The sequence below is a fragment of the Rhyacophila brunnea genome, unplaced genomic scaffold (genome assembly GCF_057557595.1).
Source record: "Rhyacophila brunnea isolate RB1 unplaced genomic scaffold, BYU_Rbru_1.0 scaffold_13, whole genome shotgun sequence".
Lineage (NCBI taxonomy): Eukaryota > Metazoa > Arthropoda > Insecta > Trichoptera > Rhyacophilidae > Rhyacophila > Rhyacophila brunnea.
This window is the reverse complement of record NW_028232785.1, coordinates 8,075,537-8,097,478: the sequence shown is the minus strand read 5'-3', so window position 1 is coordinate 8,097,478 and position 21,942 is coordinate 8,075,537. Positions and strand designations below refer to the sequence as shown.

Sequence of the window (21,942 nt, the reverse complement as noted above, 5' to 3'; positions counted from 1 at the left end):
ATGCATTCTTTTAATACTTTTAGCCATCTTTAAGCAGCATTGAATTCATTTTCAGTTAATTCTGTTTTGTATGGAAAGTTATTTCAGAAAAATCCGTAAAAAGTAATAGACTATTATTGGTTGCTAAGGGGGTGGTCCTAGCAATTAAATTATTAATATATCGTGCGTTACTATGGAAATCAAAATGACATTTCAGTATTCCATATTTTTGTTTGTCGTTTTTTATTTACTTCATATCAAGTACAAGTTTGAGCATATTGATCATAATAATTCACCAGAAAATTTAAAAACGTTGTAAGTATATAAAAAGTTCTTTTTATCTTGTAATTATTTTTGTTTATTATACTTTAATTGGGTCATTTCATCATCATAATCATCACTACCAGCCTGAATCTATCAACTGGATGAAGGCGTCTCCAAGCTGATTTCACATCTCTTGGTCCTGTGCGTTGCGTTGCCACGTACTTCCGCAGAACTTAACCATTTCATCGCTCCAGCGGCCTCTAGGTCTACCTTGCGGATGCTTTGTACCTCTTGGGTACCACTGGATGAATAGATTTGTCCAGCGATTGTTCCTTCTTCGAGCTATGTATCCAGCCCATTAATCAACCCAGAACTTTATTACATCGCAAATCCTTCTCTGTTTTATTATTTAACCATTCCGCTTTTGTCCTTTCGCGTTATGCCCAGCATGCACTTCTCCATACCACGCTATGCTATTCTAAGTTTCCGGATCATTCTTTTAGTAAGGGTCCATGTTTTAGACGCATATGTGATAACTATATCCGATAACCATATTATGTGATGTGTAACTAGGTCATTTAGCATACATAATTTGAAAACATCTCATGCATATACCCTTATATATAACAAAATTTAACTAGTAGTTCTTACATGAAATGCTTAAATTAAAAACCTAATTTCCCAGGATTTGTTTTTAGTGAAATTGAGAGTTACGAAAGTGCGCGACAGTATGAAGTTAGCTGCGAATCAGTCAGCTAGTATACAAACGTAAGTTTGATAGTAGAATAGTTCCGTTGCCTAGGCAACGAATTTATTATTGTCGGCCATTTGCAATTCCTTACGTAAACAAACGATTAAACGTCAGAGTGACAGTTGTTACTTTAAAAATAAAAACAACGAGAAATAATTATATAATTAATTAATATAAGTTAAAGTGTATAGAAATAAACTAACGGCGCTCCAATAAGCGCCCCTTTTTCTTGAGTGTGTAATTTAACAAGATAATTAAGAGCTAGTCGAAGAATCTAGGTTATCACAAGTTTTGTTTTTGTTTTGTTACGCTAAAGAAGTATAACTTCTAACGCGCGTACATAAGTACCGATTTTTTCAAAAAATAACAACACTGAGTCCTTCTTCAATTGACTACAGCGAATTGCTGTTCTCGCCGAAGTGTTTTTGTTAGACAATACTGCTCGGATTGAATCCAATATAATTGGATTTTGACTGTACGTGATGATAAATAAACAATGCTTGTTAATGCTAGACGGCCATCTCTTCCCGGTAAGACAGATAACAGTAAACTGTGCTATTTCTAAATGTAATAATTTACACGTAACCGTTCCAAGTAACATTTCCTATGTTTTATTTTAAAAGCTTGCAAACAAAATGATTTGTTTTCTTGCGTAATTCTAAAATGTCATTTTCAGGAAACAAAATATATTACCAAATCGTTCGGAAAGGATTTATAATAATATATTGCAGCCGAAGCTGCCCACGGGGGCTAACGTTATGGGGTGGTAAAACCATCCCTCTACAATTCATAATATGTCAGCTTGCACAAAACGACGATAAGACTCGTTACAACTAGAGTTGGGTTTCGGGAATTTTCGAGAAATTTTCAAGATCTTCCATCCTGAATCTCGAGAATTGAAATTTTTAACGTTTCGGGAAATCCCGGATCTCGAGAATCTTTTCTCGGGATTCGGGATTTCTTATTATCAAATGTTAATTGAAAAAAGTGGACAGGAAACACAAAACGTTCAAAGAGTGATCGGGGCATTTAACACAATTAGCCAATGTCGACTCAAAATGAGCGCAATTTTTGCAACATCAGGGAATTATGTATCTCAAAAGCGTAAACGATTGTCAGACCCAGCGATTGACAGTGTGTTTTTTTGAAATTAAATTTTAATTAGTAATGTTTTGAATTATTTTTGTTTTTCTTCTTCTATTATGTTTGTCTTCTTACATAAATAAAAAAAAAATCATATTTTTTTGGAATTTGTCTGTTTTTACACTGATTTCAGGATTTTTACAGGCTTTTTTTAAATTTCCCGATACCTCGAGAATTCTTTTCTGGAAATCCCGAATCTCGAGAATTCAAAATTTCATCATTTCGGAAAATCCCGAATCTCGAGATTGAGATTTTCTTGGGAAATACCCAACTCTAGTTACAACGTGATTATTTGACTTTTACTTACTAAGTCAGTGACGTCCTGTGGGGGTAGGCAGATTGAGCGTCGCTTGGGGGCGGCAATTACTTGTAGGGCGGCAAATCGAAGAAAATCATTTGATATATATAGAAATAACTAAAATTATTTTGCTTACATGTTGTACAATGGTGTGAGAATAATAAATCAGTGTATTGCTAAATGGCACAAATCAAATTTGTCAGAAATATCCACCAAATAGAACCTCACACTCACACTCACACTTCTGGTGATTTTGTAAGTGTCTAATGCGTTAATTACATTGAGCTACTTTACGAGCTTATTGTTGGCGAATTTACAATCTGTCTATAAAGTCGCCCAGTGCCATCATTGAACAAGCTAACAATCTACCGAGAAAAGTTGAAAGCCGGTCAACTTTACACGCTACACGCCGGCGTGTGGGCCTACTGCGTCTAGAGTAATGCGCAGTAGCAACCTCCCGGTAAAAAAAACTAACTACGTCTGTAAAAATAGTCGCAGGATTGTGGCTTCTCAGCGAATGGAAAGTTTTGTGTGTCATCATCACAATCGCAGTAGCTGAATCGCCCGCTATTAAATTCGCCAACAAACAGCTCGTAAATTAGCTCAATGTAATTGACGCACAACGTGGGTAATTATGGGTATTAAATGTATTCGCTTTTTTATATCTAAATTTAATTTTGTATAAGTATTTTAGTTTTATATATTTTGTTAGTAAGTAATATATCCGTACAACACATTTCTTAAATATTGGAGTCATGAAAGCATAATTTAAAAAATGGGGCGGCATTTTGACGCTGCCTAGGGGCGGTATTTTGTCTAGGGACGTCGTTGTACTAGTACTTTTACTACTGTGCTACGAAGGGAAAAAAAACAGAATTAATAACGGAAGATTGAGATATTAGATGGTTTGACACTAGGTCATAACTCGACAACCTGTCAAAATAGTAAAATGACAACAAAATAGCGCCTCTGGTGGGAAGTGGTCAATGTCAAATACCTCCGCTGGTTTTAGATAGAGTTGTATATTATCATTATCATCATCAGCCGGGGTCAATATACTGATAGATGAAGGCCTCCATTCTTCTCGGTCCATAGTGCTTCGCTGCCACGTACATCCACCGAACTTTATGAGTTCGTCTATCCAGCTGGTTTTAGGGCGCTTAGTGACCCTTGGGTACCATTGTATGACGGTATTTTACCAGCGGTTGCTTAGTTAGCTTAATGGCCATCACTAGGGCAAACACATTTATATCACAAACCTCCTTTAACACCAAGAAAAGTCGCCTGCGGCACTATTTGACTATAACATTTTGAAATATGTGCGATGAAATTTTTGATTATTGTGTGTCGATTCTTGACAACTCCATAATTCAGTGGATGTAATAAAAACACATAAAATCGCTAAAAATACACTGAATACCCTTAATTTTACCTCAATCACCATTTGGAAAATGCTACTGTAGAGCGTCGCACTGCCTTTAAGCTTAAGGATAGGTAGGGGGGCCGTCAAAGACCCTAGCCTGGTGGCCCGCTTCAGGGTGTGGGGGCCATGGTAAGATTGTTAGTTCACAGTTTTAGCACGTATATAAGAAGTTCTTGTTCGACAATAGTACCTAATAAGTTTATTTCAAAATAAGTATAGTTTTATTTCAAAATTTCCCTTTCAGTCGCGTCCCCTAGTTTGAGGCTAACGTCTCCCCATGTCTTGCGGAACGGGGTATAATCTGCACAATAAAGCAATATAACGCGAGTTTCGGCGAAAGCAATGTGTCATTCATGACGTCATTATTTTTGCTACGAGAAGAGCAACACGCCGCGTTTATACATTAGCTTGTCGCAATAAATGTCGAATAATTAATTTAATATAGTACACAGCGTTGGGGCAAAACACTACCGCGCTTTTCAATTACGAAAGACGTCAAAGTGACAGGAGACAGCTGTTTCTAATTTCGCCGCCATCTTGAGTGGATGGGGTTAATCAAAATGGCGGTAGGTAGTGTTTCGGAAATGTCACTTGTTCAACAGAATTGTTTTGGTAAAGTTTTTATAAAGAGGCAACTGACCGTATCTAAAAATAATTACAAGATAAAAAGAACTTTTTATATAAGTACTTACCACGTTTTTTAATTTTCTGTTGAATCATATAAACTTGACAATTCTATGTATTAATAATTTAGGACACATAAGGCAATTCTCAATAAATCATTTTTTTGCTATTTTGCAACAAACAAACAAATATAGAATACTGAAATGTCATTTTGATTTCCATAGTAACGCACTTATGTATATTAATAATTTAGTCGCTAGGACCACCCCTTTAGCAGGTAATAATAGTGGATTGGATTACGGATTTCTTCCGAAATAACTTTTCATACAAAACAGAATTAATTGAAAATGAATCCATTTCTACTGAAAGATGGCTAAAAGCTAAAAGTATTAAAAGAATGCATTGGCATCGTGTTCTGATATATTCTAAAAGTTTCAAATGTCTAGCTAGTCGGGAAGTTAGTTAAAAATCGATTGCAAGATTTGTACTGGATAAGCAACCACCGGACAAATAAGAATACGAGCTAAGAAAAACGTGGTAAAATAGTATTTATAAGTATATTTTTTCGGCACGATTCGTCACGTCGTTTTCTAAAAGAAAAATGGTTTTAATAAACTATTTCTTTTATTCAACGAATAAGACACAAGATATCAGAATGTAACATTCTATATAATGAATATACATAATTTGAAAACATCTCATGCATATACACAGTAAAAAAAAATCGTTTTATAGAAAAAAAATGCTGTCGCAATTCGATAAACATTTCATGTAACAACTACTAGTTAAAGTCGTCGTAATTATCTAAGGCGCCCGTAGTTTAATTGGTAAAACATACTGGCGCGAATCCAGCAGATACAGGTTCAAGTGCCGTCGGGTGTCGTATTTTTTTCTACAACTACAACAACAAAATTTACCTTCCATTATATTTTTTTGCAGCATTGTTTGTATGTAAATAAATAATAAATATGTGTAATGTACATGCACTGTAGATATATATAAAATTGATAATTGACAATTAAAAATAATACAAGTAAGCCGTTTGAAAGTACGGTCAGTGATGATTTAAGTGAGATTAAGGACCGAAGCTATGGCTGAATTTTACTACGTTCAAATTATACTGTCTTTGTTCGTGTCCGGAAACTTGTACGTATGCAGTTCGCCGTACCACACTTCACCGTAAAATGTTGTATCGGAAATATACCATCCAACCTCTTCGAGTCGTATGGTACTGATATAAAATTCACGTCTAAATAAAACACGGTTCTTGTAGGTTCACACACAACAAACGAATTTTGAAAAAAGCCGATATACGGGATTATTCGTTAAGCGTCAATTACATTCATTGAGTTACTTTACGAGCTGTTTGTTGGCGAATTCAAAAGCGGGCGATTCAGATACTGCGATTGTGATGATGACACACAAAACTTTCCATTCGCTGAGAAGCCACAAGCCAGCTACTATTTTGACAGAACGTAGGTAGTTAGTTTTTTTACCGTGAGGTCTCTACTGCGCAGACGCAGTAGGCCCACACGCCGGCGTGTAAAGTTGACCGGCTTTCAATTTTTCTCGGTAGAGTGTTTATAATTTGCTTGTTAGCTTGTTCGATTATGACACTGAGCGACTTTACAGGCAGATTGTAGGTTCGCCAACAAGCAGCTCGTAAAGTAGCTCAATGTAATTGACGCCTTAGATTAGGTTAGGTTTTCATTCTTGAATTCATGAATTTTGCCATAATCAGCTATGAAAATTGAATTAATGTTCATATTGAATCTAATAAAATTGGAGACCGTATAGTATACGGCCATCTCTTTCCGATAAGAAAGCTCACGGCGAACTGTGCTATGGTGAATACGTACAATTTACATGACGTAACTGTCCTTATGAACGAAAAATCTTCATATTATAATATGTACCTAACAACAATTATTGCGAAATACTTCACGTTACTTACTCGGCTCAACTGATGCTCGCACGTGTCTACAGAGAAGACTTGCGTGAATAAATAAATAAATATATTATGTAAATCAACATAATTATTCTAGAATATAAGTCATTATACCTGTTTGAATCCTCTATAGATGAGCTTTATCTCCTTTTTTGAGAATTTTGTGGTGCTGGCAAGCTTCGCCAATTCCTCGGGTCTGTGCCTCCCCACGTACGTCGTCAGATCATCCATTTCCTCCTCTGAAAAAAGAAAATAAAGTAATAATTACTAACAAAGCTTAGTGTGCACAATTTATAGCGGACCTTAACAGCATACCTCTACCCTTCGCCACTGATGTGTAGATTTGTAAAAATAGTACTGAAATATGACTATATTCTAAAACATTAGAGCGAGAGGTTTAAAAGAATACTATTTTATGTAATAAAAATACTTTATGCAGTCATCAAATATTTAAAATAAATATAAAGGATAATAAGGCTTCAAAATTATATAAATAGATTATCTACAACGTTTAAGGAATGTCCTGGATCATGCTTTGAAAATGCAATAAAAGCTCCATTTTGACCTACGCTGAGCATGTCCCCACTTAAAGAACACATTACCGAGATCATATTATCGCATATTATAGTTGATCTAACAACATATATTATAATACATTTCACAAAACACCTGTTGTCTGGCGAGATATTCCACAGGTATTTCCTGTCTATACCTCACACACATCTATACACAAAACTCTAACTAAACCATATCGCTCCAGTAAGCCTACGCCTCCCCGTTTCCCGAACGTATATACAGATATATATAATACGTATATATATGAAATAATCCTTGGAAATCGAGCGCAGACCCTTTTTCTCTCACACCACCGGACGCTGTTCTCACCACAATGCGAGCAAGTGTTCAGAAACTTTGGTTTTTGCGTTCTATAATGAGAATATTCTAACATACATAATATGGTATCATCATCTTCATCAAAATCCCTGATTAAGTCATTGTCATAAGCCGAGGTCGAAGGCCTCCCCTAGCGTAATAGTAGTTCCTTTAATTCATTTAGTGCTAACACCGCGACTGGCGCGTTTGGAGCAGTTCGCCATTAGATGTAATAAACGTGTTATTTAAATGTGGTACCTAATTAAAAGGTAATTAAAAAGTCAGCATTGATTGTGTTAATGTCCTAAAAAAATAATTACAAGATAAAAAGAACTTTTTATATACCACGTTTTTAAATTTTCTGTTGAATCATATAAACTTGACAATTCTATGTATTGTACTATAAATAGAAATACTGGATAATATAGAATACAGAAATGTCATTTTTACATTTCATATTGATTTCCATAGTAACGCAAGTAGTTGCTAGGACCCCCTTAGCAACCAATAATAGTGAATAGTAAAATATATTACTTTTAACGAATTTTTTCCAAAACATACAAAACAGAATTAACTGAAAATGAATTCAATTCTGCTTAAAGATGGCCAAAAGTATTAAAAGAATGCATTGTCGTCATGTTCTGATATATTCTAAAAGTTTCAAATGTCTAGCTAGTCGGGAAGCTAGTTAAAAATCTTGGACAAACAAGAAAAAAATTGTACTGCACAAGAAAAAATCTGTACCGGACAAACAAGAATACGAGCTAATAAAAACGTGGTAAAATAAGGGATACCTTTTAGATTAGGTACTAATTATAGACTAGATTTATTGTGGAAATTTAAAAAGTAGCAATATTCACACAATTTTGTGGGAAATATTAATCTAAATTGTGATGTGAGTATCACGGGGTCAATAGTTATCGTATCCGGAAACTTGAACGTATGCAGTTCGCCGTATCGCACTTCACCGTGAAATTCTGTATCGGAAATAATATATGGCCGTATATTACAGACCGTCCAACCTCTTTGGGTCGTATAGTACTGACATAAAATGCATGTCTAAATAAAACGCGGTTTTTGTCGGTTGACACTATAGGTATATTAATTTAATAAACAAGTAGCTTCATTTTCTTTTTAGTAATTTCCATGTGCTTTTTCTCTCCCTAGCACTTTGCATTAGAGTAAACTCAGTAAACTCACTCAGAGCTCACTTTGAGCGTTGCAACCTAAGTCTTGGGCATCTTCTCCCAGGACACTCCCAGGCCAATTCTTAGATGCTTCACATCACCAATTGACGGGTCCCGTGATACTCTCGATTAAGACCGAGGGTGGTACGGGGCGGGTTTGGTGGAGGGACTCTAACTTCAATGACACTATAGAAATTGTAAAAATAGCCGATTTACTGGATTATTTGTTAGGTTAGGTTAGATTTCTATTCTTGAATTCATCAATTTTGCCAAAATCAGCTATGAACATATAATTATTAATGTTAATATTGAATCCAATAAAATTGGAGACCGTATAGTGGGTATACGATTATCTCTTTCCGATAAGAAAGCTCAAGGCAAACTGTGCCACGGTGAAATGTTTCACGTACAATTTACATGTAACCCTATTCTTGACCTGCGTACATTTACCGAACTCAATGAGTTTGTCTATCCAGCGGGTTTTAGTGTGGCAGTCCCTGTTATCGTTTAGCACACCTTGGCTACCATTTTATGACGGTAATAGTCGATTAGCCGAGCGATATGTCCAACCTATTGCCATTTCATCTGACTAGTAACCTGCGTCGTCATGTCTGCTTCCTTATCCATTGTTTTTTTTGTGGTCTCGTAATTTCGTAACTCGTAATTTTTTGATTTCTCTTCTATTACGAGTCAATGTTTCACATGCATAGATGAACACTGGTAGCACATATTGATTGAACACTTTTCGCTTAAGATTAAATAACTATATACCTAATCATCATCATCATCAGCCGGGGTCAATCCACTGCTGGATGAAGGCCTCCACAAGCTTCTTCCAATTCACTCGGTCCTGTGTCGTTCGCTGCCACGTATTTCCGCCGAACTTTACCAGTTCATCAATCCAGCGGCTTTTAGGGTGACCATGTGGCCGTTTCGTGCCCCTTGGGTACCACTGGATGACGGCATTTGTCCAGCGGCCGTCCTTTCGGCGAGCAATGTGCCCCGACCATCTCCATTTCAGCTGTTTGGCAACGTCTATTACATCGCGTACTCCTGTCTGCTTCCTAAACCATTCTTTTCTCTTACGGTCCTTTCGCGTGATGCCCAACATACACCTCTCCATGCCTCGCTATGCGACTCTTAGCCCTTGGACATCTCTCGTGCTTAGGGTCCACGTCTCGCAGCCATACGTGAGCACGGGTAGCACAGATTGGTTGAACACCCTACGCTTAAGACATAACATAATGGTAGGCCACTCTTGAAGACACTAGTCATACGTCTGAAAGCACTCCATCCCAGCTTTGTTCTTCGAGCAATTTCATCGTGCATGCTTCCGTCTATTGGCACCTGCTGTCCGGGATAGACGTAGCTGCTGACTTGCTCGAGTTGGGTGCCATTAATACAGATAATCGCAGGGTCCGAAAAACAGTTCCTCATCACTTTAGTCTTTGAGACGTTTACCTAATACTGTCAAACAACTCATTAAAACATCAATCTAAGGTGAAAGATCTCGGCATAATTTTTGATACCTTTTGGTACCTGTGGAATATACTCGTATTCCAATGCCAAACAAAAATTAATATTAATGAACATACATAATTTTGAAAACACTTCTGAGAAAATATATTATAACCAATAGAAAAAAATGTTTTTTAAAAAAAGTAAGACACCCCCGCAGGAAGTGACTGAGCCAGTGAGTATTAAAAGTCATCAGGTAAAATTTGTCGTTATTAAGTAGGTAGGTATGACTAGAGTTGGGTTTTTCCCGAGAAAATCTCAATGTCGAGATTCGGGATTTCCCGAAATGATGAAATTATGAATTCTCGAGATTCGGGATTGCCAGAAAAGAGCTCTCGAGAATTCTCGAGATATCGGGAAATTTAAAGAAAGCCTGTAAAAATTCTAAAATCAGTGTAAAAACAGACAAATTCTAAAAAAATAGGTTTTTTTTTTAATTTATGTAAGAAGACAAACAAAATAGAAGTAGGAAAACAAAAATAATTCGAAACATCACTTATTAAAATAGGATTTCGAAAAGCCCAGACTGTCAATCGCTGCGTCTGACAATCGTGTACGCTTTTGAGACACAACATTCCCTGATGTTGCAAAAATTGCGCTCATATTGAGTCGACGTTGGCTGAATTGTGTTAAATGCCCCGACCAGTCTTTTCCTGTCCAGTTTTTTCATATAGAAAATCGTTTTTTTCAGTTAATATTTGATAATAAAGAAATCCCGAGAAAAGATTCTCGAGATCCGGGATTTCCCGAAATGTTAAAAATTTCAATTCTCGAGATCGGGATTTAAAATCTCGAAAATTTCTCGAGAATTCGCGTCGGGAAATTCCCGAAACCCAACTCTACCCGCAGGAAGTGATTAAGACAGTGAGTATTATAAGCCTTTAGTTAAAATTTGTCGTAATTATGTATGACTCCTTTAGCATTGTGGTCAATGTGCGTGGGCGCGATACCCGAGATATGCAGGTTCGATTCCTGCGGTCTTACTTTTTTCAAAAAACATTTTTTTTTACTGCTAATAATATATTTTCTCAGAAGTGTTTTCAAAATTATGTATGTTCATTAATATTAATGTTTGTTTGCCTTTGAAATATATTCTACAGGTACAAAAAGACTATCGGTAGGTGTACACTGTACAGGCTAAGTATTTACGCATCACGCAAGTAAAATATAAAAACGGTCTGCTAAAAAAAAACCTCAATTTCCTCTCATAATCCTCACCAGAGGTCCATATTCACCCCGTCCCACTGAGTTTATTTATTGCGAAAATGGTTTCCAAACTTGCTCGACAGAAAATAATCTTTTACCAATGAGTTTAGTCTGTAATGAGTAGTCTTATGAATCTGGTAAATTATCTTATGAACATTAATATCTACTTGTCTTTGAGCAGTCTTTTAGTAAATCTATAGTCTCCTGGGATCATGGCCTCCACATGGAGGGGGGGAGCATGAGGACAAATCATCAGCTATGCATCTCGAGTTCAACAATACTGTGCTCGGCAAAGTCAGGAGATTCTACAGAGACTCCACTAGACTGTTGCAGCAGCTCACAGACAAATAATTGAGCCTGAAACACCAGAATAAAAACAATAAGAAGCGAATCGAAGAGAATCATTTGGTATATATAGAAATAGCTGCGTAACCTTAGTACCTAATAACAAAAATCTTTCCATAATAAAATTCAGTTCACTGGTTGGAAACAAAATGTATTAATTAACCTAACAGGGCCGTAATTTTTTGTCGGGTTCGCGATGTCTAGTTTACTTCCGTTGCCCTTCGACGTCCATGGTGACTAAAAACTACACGTGCACGGATGATAAAAATACTGTATAAAAAATGGGGCGTTATTTTGGCGTTGCCCAGGGGCGGCATTTTGTCTATGGACGCCACTGCCACTGAGTCATCGGTGACCGTCCGGCCACCGTGCATACAGTGGAGATGGACGGCTGCTATACGCAGTGACGTCCCTAGACAAAATGCCGCCCCCAGGCAGCGCCAAAATGCCGCCACATTTTTTTTAAATATGTACAGTACTTTTTATCATCCTTTCATGAATCCAATATCTAAGAAATGTGTTATATGGATACATTACTAACAAGAAATATACCACTAAATCGAATTTAAGTGGCATCTCTGCTTTAATAGACAATATTGCGGAGTCTACAGTTTCAGATAGGTATGTACATTTAAAAATACACCTGACAACTTCCAAAACTCGCGAATGACATATTTGGAAACTTACAATTTAAATTAGGTATGCACGTGTCATTGCTGTTTACAAAGAACGTGACATCCAATGACAACGGAAGTAAACTAGGCATCATGAACCCGACAAAAAAAAATAAAGTCCTGTTAAAACGTTTCCAACCAGTGAGTTGATTTTTTTAATGGAAAGATATTTCCGTTATTACCAAATTAAGGTAGCTATTTCTATATATATATATATCTAATGATATTCCTTGATTTCCCGCCCTTTGGGTAACTGCCGCCCCCAAGCGACGCTCAATCTGCCCACCCCCACGGGACGTCACTGGCTATACGGCGCCGTCTAAGGGCCATACTCTCCTTCACGCCACTAAAATAATATCGCCGTCAGATTTTTTGCCGTAGGGGTCAAAACCGTTTAATGTGAAAGGAGCTTAACTCATAAATACCTGACTATACAATTGTCTAATAAATGAAATCAAATCGTCAATTACTAATTTTCGATTAATTATAGTAGCCTGGTCAAACCATGATATAAGAATACACGTAAACGAATGAGAGAGAGGTAGACATGAAGAAGACGTATGGGAATGTTGAATGGTAATATTTTCTCAACAATAAGCGAAGCGGAACATTTTTTTTTTCATGAGACGGAGCGGTAGTTACCGGAGTCCAATTCGTACACTGGTGAATTCTTATATTACCCTCTACTTTAGATTGAAAATGGTAATAATTTACCTACGTATCCTAGTTCCTCCCACTGACAGTGGAAGAATAATAAGATTGAACGAACAAATTTAATTTAATAGTTTATATTGTTGGAAGCCGTTTGCCGTAAAGTTTTGTTCCGAATTTTAGTGGCAGGGAGAGATGCCTTTAGTGGCTAAAAATTGGGGGGTTCCGTACCTTTGAAGTGGCGTGCGGTGTACTTTACAACTGAGGGACCGTTAGCGAGGTAATAAAATTGGTTATAAACTAAGCCGCATACCGAATACACCTACGCGGACAACTTGAGTAAGTATACGATACCACGAGCCCATTGGCCGTTTTTAAATAGCTACGGAAACTAACGTAATATAATATATTAAATTCGTAAGGGGTATTTTCATATATTACTATGTAATATGTTTAGGGATTGTAATATCGAATGAAAATACTAATACCAGTATTCGTGATATAGGTATACGGAAAAACAGAAGTATCTAATTAACAATATACAGTCGAACTTGGTTATTACGAGGAAGATGGAACCGAATGAGTTGTCTCGTTATAAGCATTACTCGTTATATAATATTTCTCGCGCCACGTTCATACAGTGATAACAACACGGCTGCCGTGTCGGCATTAGATGGCCATTCGATATAATTAGCATGTTATTTAAATGTGGTAATTAAATATTAAATAACTGGTCCGCAGTGAATATAAAAAATCTGAAAACCATCGTAAATTTTTACATTGGATTTTTACATGCAATTTCAACCATATGCGTGGATACTTTGTCAATGTTGTCGGTGAAAACACTTACACACTTAAACAGGTACTTAGACACTTAACATGTAAGTATCATAAACGTAATCCGATCCCGGCGGCATTAGTCTAGTTAACTTACCTGTTGAATTTTATTGCTTAGGGTCGAAAATGTTGTTTTTAAACGATCGACACATTAACAGTTTTGCTCGGTATACCCGAGAAGTATCTCGGTATAAAAGTGAATAAATGTATGGAGAAAATCATAAACTAAAATGTCAACGAACGTTTCCTCATTACATCCGAAATCTCGCTATTTCCGTGATCGTATTAACCAAGTTCGACTGTATATTATAATATGTAGGTATATAATTCTTTTTAACATATTCATATTTTATAGCACGTGCCGTTGCTGGTCTCCAAAGGCGTTGAAGGGCAACGGAAGTAAACCAGACATCGCGTAATCCAACAAAAAATACAGTAATGTGAAGCTTTTTACGTTAATTAATAATATTTTCCGGGATATCTGGATTGGAAACTATACTATGTGAGCTCAGAGGAAAATAGCATAATACTCGTATGTGACCTACGAACTTCAAGAGAATGAAAGGCGAGCACGCCTCAAAGCTAGTCGGAAAATATATGTTTGAGAAATTATTAAAAGGAAAACTGTTAGGTATATAAATATTATAAAAAAGCTATCAAAAAAATTTCTTTTGGACGCGTTCTACAACAAGCTTATAGAAAACCTCACAAGGACTCCAGATAATGAACCCATATTCAAGTTGTTTATTCTCCAAAGGTGCAGAACCAACCTGCCACTGGTAATGCCAATTGGGAGGGCGATAACTATGTTCAACGAAATTGCTTCGGGTGTTGATATATTCCACCTACGTGAGAATGAGTTTAGGTGGACGCTGTTTTATAAATTCTTAAAATAGGGTCTGCTTAACTCATCCGGTGTATTTCCTTGTACCTATCTAAATTATCTACTGATCTATCTCTTTTTTTATGTAATACTGTTATATGTATATATCTTTATTTCTAAATGTCATGTTGTGAACGTCTTAAACTTATAATTTGTAATGTCCACAATATGTTAAAAAAATTAATTAATTAAAAATTGAAAATTATCGACATGTTATCAACGGCTATCGGCAGTTATCTATAATATATTTTTCCGACCATATCCGATCCTAATAAGATCATTAATGGGCCTTCACAGAGTGGAGGTTTGTATTAACATATTTAATTTTTAGGATAAATGGATATCAGCCACTTGCTCAACCTATTAGGTCCATACTCTGACTCATACCCAGGATTTGAACTTGGGACCCACGACGCCGCAAGCCGACGCTCAAGGCTATACCTCAGCTGAGGCATGGTCTAAAAAGATGCGCGGATTGCGGGTCGCGGGTGCAAATGACGCAAGCCGAACGAAATATAATTTGTCATAAAAGTTCAACATGCGTCCTTTATATGTTATGTTTATTATTATATTCGTAATAATAATAGTATATTCATTGACATGCTTTCTTTTTTAAGTACATACGTAAAGTTTTTTAGTCATCTTTACACGATTTAAGAATATTTTCATCCGACACCATGACAAAACGAATCGACGTGCAGACACCTCAACTATCGCTCTCCGAATGGCAACGTGGTCGTAATTTCGTTCCACATACAGTTGAAAATTATTTGCCGTTTCACTTATGTACGCCGCGTTTTGTTTTAGTTGAGTCGGGAATACATACTACACGCATTGTTGGTTAATTCGTTTGAATTCATTAAGCCCTGCCTAAACCGAACAATACTACATAAAAATATTGTTCTATATATAAATTACTGGTATGTTTTTGTCAACAACAGTTATCAATACTGTATAGCAGTGATGTGTGAGTGAAAAGTAATCGTCAGTCAAACAATATGCCAAGATCTTTGACGCTTCAGTAAGTTGTTTGACATAATGTTGTGTTGTACGATAACGTGTTTTAATTAAGAATGTAAATTCTAATGTATTCAAGCTCTGTACTATTAATTCCATTTAAGTCGTTTTTTGAGACCCGGGTTTCGCCTTTCGGCATCTTCAGGCGCCGTGTACACTCACCAAAGGTAAACACACACTGACAACGAACACTCTTTACTCTAGCTTATATAATAAATCAATACAAAAATACCTATCAAGTCAAAGGTCACAAAAAATACAATAAACAAATTAGTCAGTAAAAAACCTAATTAGTAAAAACCCTATCTTATTAATAACAACACACTTGATAACATATTATAATAACTCGTCAAAACCAAATAATAGATCATTATTATTTATAAACAATACAAATACTACACTCAAGAGGTGTAAATCGTCAATTCTAAGAAAAATAATTTCAACTTCAACTATTCATAATTTGTTTATTGTAATTTGTGTGACCTTTACCTTTGGTGAGTACACGGCGCCTGAAGATGCCGAAAGGTGAAACCCGGGTCACAAAAAACGACTTAAATGGAATTAATAGTACAGAGATTGAATCCATTAGAATTTAAATTCAAATTCCATCAAGTACCTTCAGTCGATAGTATTAATATTAATTAAGAATGGTTTAATAATAAATAAATCCCCCTGTTTCCGTATTTCCGCACGCCAATGCCCGCATAGAAGTGAGTAAACGCGCAGGAGAAAGAGACGTTATCGATTGAAACACTCTGTACCTATATAGATATGTGTGCCCATCCACTTAACCCAATATAGGGAGGCAACGAGAGGGAAATGTTTTTATTGTATAAAATTATTCCAGTGTACGCCTCTGTTTTTATTCGACAACAATTGTATTTCTCTGTTTATCGCGCTGTAAAAGGCGCAAACAGTAAACTAAACTCAAACATTCAGAGCGTTTACTTTGCGGTAATTCACTATTATTGCACTTGCTTTCTTCGCAAATGGTGCCCTCCCCCCACTGCATACAGCAGTGGCGAAGGGTGACTTCTGGAAAGAGGTAGGCTCAGCGACGTCCCGTGGGGCTAGGCAGATTGAGCGTCGCTTGGGGGCGTCAGTTACCCTAAGGGCGGCAAATTGGGGAGAATCATTAGGTATACATATAAATAGGTACCTAAACTTAGTAATAACGGAAACATCTTTTCATTAAAAAAAATAGCTTACTAGACGGAAACAAAATGTATTAATTAACATGAAAGGCTTAACAGGAATGTAATTTTTTGTCGAGTTTGCGATGTCTAGTTTACTTCCATTGTTCTTGGACGTCACGTCCTTGATGACCAGCAATGACACGTGCAGATTTACGAATTATATTTTAATTATGGGTAGGTACATCTCTTCTCTTCTTGGTCGTGCACTCATGGCTGAGGATCGTGACCACATTTAAATTTCGCCATCCTTTGAGCGACCAAGACTTTCCATCCTTCTCGATCTTCCACTTCTCTCAGGACAGAATGGATGGCTCTTTCACTTGGTCGCTCCATCGCGCAGACGCTCTTCCTCTACTTCGCCTTCTATATCTCCAATATCTCCAAAAAACTGCAGAATTCGTCTCAGACATTTATTGTCGAGAGCCGTTACTTTATCTGTAGTGACTGGATGATTGACTGGTTCGTCCTATGCTCCGTCCAAGAAATGCGAAGTATTCGGCGCCAACACCACATCTCAAAGGCATCAATTGCCTTCCCTTCTCTTGCTTTCAGGGTCCACGACTCGACTCCGTATAGAAATATCGAGAACATTGTTTGCACAAGCATCATTTTTGTGGCAATCGAAATTCCCCGATCCTTCCATCGGGAGGATCGAAAGGATCGGGGTAGGTACATAATAACCTAATAAATCTATCCAAATATGTTTGCCAGTCACTTGCGAGTTTTGAAAGTTGTCAGATGTATTTTTAAATGTATCTGAAACCGTGGATCCGCAATATTATCTACTGAAGTAGAGATGGCAATTTAGCGGTATATTATATTTTGTTACTCATGTATCCATACAACACATTTCTTAGATATTGGAGTCATGAAAGGATGGTAAAAAATACTGTATAAAAATGGGGCGGCATATTGGCGCTGCTTAGGGGCGGCATCTTGTGTAGGGACGTTACTGGGTGGGCTGTAGAGATAAAAAAAAATCGCTCTTGTCAGGTATACTTGCGGAAAATCAGAACATAACGACACATTAAATCGACGAAATTTCAATAACTCACTGAAGATTAGGTAATCCAATCCCGGACCAAAATTTTGATCCCGGGATTTCGGGATTACAATTTGACAATCCCAGGATTGGCATTTTTTTCCATTGTGAATATAAATTTTTATATTTACAAATAACATTGGTAAAATCGGTCAAAATTAAATCTAGTATAATTCATACTATTTAAGACATTTATTGTTAATATTGTATACGTCCAATCTTGGAAATACATAAGTTTAATGAAGTAAATAATATTAATGTGAAGTTAATATGAGATTGCTGTTTCTGATAGTAAACACTTAATGAATGGGATAGCGAGATTTAAAATAGTAAAGCAAATCATGGTGTACTTATGGCCTTTCCGCTTCATAAATCTAATTAGTCAGCCAAATATGAAACTGCCGTAAAACGTATGAGATCATGGTGGAATTACTTCGAAGTTAATAGTGCGAAGCATTTTTTCCCCAATCTTTCTCATTTTTATTAATTTATGTGAAAAACTTCATTCAAACTCAGTTGATTTATAATGTAGGTAGCCTCCATTTTCGCAATGCTATGTTGGCGAGTTATTAAAACTGTCTAGAGCCTCAATTACATTGAGCTTCTTTACGAGCTGTTTGTTGGCGAATTTATAATCTGCCTGTAAAGTCGCCCAGTATAATCATCGAACATGTTGGCTTGTTCGATGATTACACTGGGCGACTTTACAGGCAGATTATAAATTCGCCAACACACAGCTCGTAAAGAAGCTCAATGTAATTGAGGCTTTACACAGGGAACTCTGAAATAATGGGAACTGAAATAAATAACGGGTAAGGCGATAGCAGGTAACCGACTCGAGTAAGGAAGAATCCGTGTTAAACTTACACACGTGTCAAGAATACGTTTTACGTCGAATACTGAAAACTGCTCTCGGTTTATGCATTTACGCTCATTTAATGTTGGTGTATTACACACACTATTGCACGTGCATAATGCGTGCTTCATTTTCGTAGGACACTCACACATTCAAAAGCCTGTATCAACATGCGGCGTATTGAATATAGCCTATCGGTATTCCATTTATTATCTGTTTTGTGGTCTTACATCCTTCCCCGACCATGTCCGATCTTAATAGAATCATATGGGCCTCCACAGAGTAGACGTTTGTATTAACAGATGTTTGTTTTTTACGAGAAATGGATGTCAGCCACTTGCTCAACCTATTAGGTCCATACCCTGACAGACACAAATTGAAAGACAATTTGTGTACTTGTCAGACCCAGGATTCGAACCTGGGATCCACGGCATTATAGTCCAACGCTTAAGCCGCGCGGCCACCGTGGGTGTCTTATAGAGTGTCTAGATTTTATTAGGCAGCATTAAAAAATCAATAATAACTCATTATTATGGATATTTTTTCGAAATGGACACTCTCATACTATTCCTCCTAGGACTAATAGTAAAGTCCACAAAATACTTCAGACCTCGAAGTCCTGAGACCCCACATTTATTTTCATTCCAAAAAGCTGCAGAGTTTGACAGGTGTGCGGTCGCTGACTATATAACGCCAAACGCCAGAGCGTTCGGCGAATTTTTCTCCCTTACTCTGCAGGAAGGAAAGAGTGATAAATTATTGCCAGAACGAAAAATAAACTTTCCGCACAGGTTCTGCGGCGAATTAATAGCGGATACCTCGATCGGCCGACCGTAATGGGTTGATTGAGTACCCCCAATATATCAAAGCGGGCGAACGAGTCAGTCTTTGTTAGTTAAAAGGTTACTGTAGAATTTATTGAAGAAATTTAAAGGTACGCATTTTTGAGGGCATCCACGCTGGGTAGTGGTTAACACGTTCAACTCCGAAGCACATAACCAGGGGTTTCGGGTCAAGACCCCTATTCTCAATGAGTTGGCTTCACTCTGCGCATTCTACGACACGCGAGGCCTGTGGCAGTGGCCAAGACCAATAGCATTTATGAATTGGTGAAACTATCTGAGCCATCCAATGTCTGCGTCATGTTTAAAAGACAAGACAGCGCGGACGATACAAAAGGACACTGCCGATCCCAACATTTGTAAGTGTATTCAACCAAAGTTCAGAGTGTCTGGGTATGAAGAATGTGCATGGAAAAGTTTGCTATTTTGCGATTTAAGTGTCTAGAATCTAAGGGCTATCTATGACGTGAACGACCTGTGGACGCTGGGAGACAGGCGGCACTCGTAAATTGATGCAACTATCTGAGACATCCAATGTCTGCTTTAATCTTATTCCGATCTGGAATATCTAAAAGATAAGACAACGCGGACGATACAAAATGACACTGACAATCCCAATATTTGTGACTGTTAAGCCAAGGGCATTCGATAACCACTTGTGTCGTGTATTGCTTAAACCAAACTGTCTAGGTATGGAAAATTTGCATGTAAAAGTGGCATTCGACGACGCGAACGACTTAATCGAATACTTCACAAGATTTAAGAATGTAGCATTCTAATTATTGAACATACATAATTTTGAGAGCGAATAAAAAAAATAGTTAATTATAATTATACGATTGAATCGTGTAAAACAGACTTTTCATTAACACGTACAGGGATGTAGTAGTTTTATTATCCAAACCTACTCAATGCGCACGAAAGGAGCTGTGCTTCTGCGCAGGTCCGTACTTAAATAGTTGTTTAGCTATAGTTTCTCCATGAGCGTACAGCCTTAAGTATTTCAATCAAGTCCTGAACAAAAACGATGCATGAGTGCGAGTGAGAAAGTATTCGGCACCCTTACAATCCCTGCGACACGTGCTAGAGTAAGATAAAAGGTCTACTAGCTACAAGCCAGTTTCCAAAAGTATTGCCATCAAATCGGGGCGAAACGCTTCACATAGCGTCGACAACTTGCGAGCTCGTGTTGCTAAAATTGATATTTTTTGTGTTAAACATAAAGTCAGTGGTAAATATTTATGGTTAATTAAGTAGAAAACATGGTTCTGTGTGTTGTCTTAAAATGTGGTAGCCGTACTGATAAGCAAGAAGATGGTATTACGTTTCATAAGTAAGTTGATACATGTTCGTGATAATTTATTTGTATTTTATTATGTATTTTAATATCAGTGGCCCAGTGTTTCTTTAAAATAACTTAAATTATAGATATCTTTATCTAATGGTTGCATTTTGACCGCTTAAAAATACTATATAACGTAAAAAAATAGAAAATTATATTTTAATTCTGAGCGTCTAGTGCGAGCACTTTGGGCGAGCACTAGCGAAATGGTCTATGGTCTCGAACATTTTTAGACGAATGCGTTCGCTCTCTCACAAACCAAACGCAAGGCACGCGGCTTCATTTAGCAATGCAACGGGTGGCGTCTAGATGTATCTATAGTCTAAGATTTCAATTCCCATTAATTATATTCTGAGTTCTCTGTTTCTGACTGATATTGTTTCGAAGTAATATATTATTATGAATTCGTCTACTTTAAGAGATAACAGTAAATAATGAATAATCATGCTACCTTTCTTACGAGGGTAGTACAGTAGTTGAATCCCTTAGCTTGCATCCATTAATCATTTTCCTACTGGGTATAAGAGATAAATAAATGACTAAGGTATTCTTGTCAAAAATTCAGTGACTCAGTTGACTGTATCCATCAAGAAATGAACAATATGCCAGAGCTTTCATATGAAGTAATAAATTTCTGTTAGCCAAGTGGTTATAAATTCATATGGATACGTCAGAAGGATGTCGTATCTCTCCGAGGAATTTTAGTTCCGATCAGTGTTGCTCAGGGGCGTATACGCGGGGGGTTCTTAAGGATTTGAACGGCCCCCCAAAAAATATTATAATAACATAAATAATTAGATAAATAACACTGAAATAGGTATATCGTATCTGGAAATTTGTACGTAAACAGTACACCGCAGGACACTTATTCGTGCGCCGCAGTTCGTGTAACATTTAATCAAATGACGAGTTCTTCGTTAAACATTTCACCGTGGAGTATATATTTTGTACGTATGCTACAACATGTGGCAAATTTTATGAGATGTCTTTACTAGGTTAGGTTAGGTTAGGTTTTTTTTTTTTCGACCATGTCCGATCCTGAT

The 21,942-nt window shown here is 36.9% G+C and overlaps 1 protein-coding gene across 1 annotated transcript in view; it reads right to left on the bottom strand.

The window, feature by feature from the left end:
- The window catches only part of LOC147076334 (A-type potassium channel modulatory protein KCNIP1-like), a 209,191-nt gene that overhangs the window by 65,099 nt on the left and 122,150 nt on the right, over positions 1–21,942 (bottom strand). Inside the window, exon 3 of the mRNA XM_085941730.1 lies at positions 6,545–6,669. Within this exon, the coding sequence (XP_085797856.1) occupies positions 6,545–6,669 (125 nt within the window). The remainder of the gene's footprint in view (positions 1–6,544; positions 6,670–21,942) is intronic.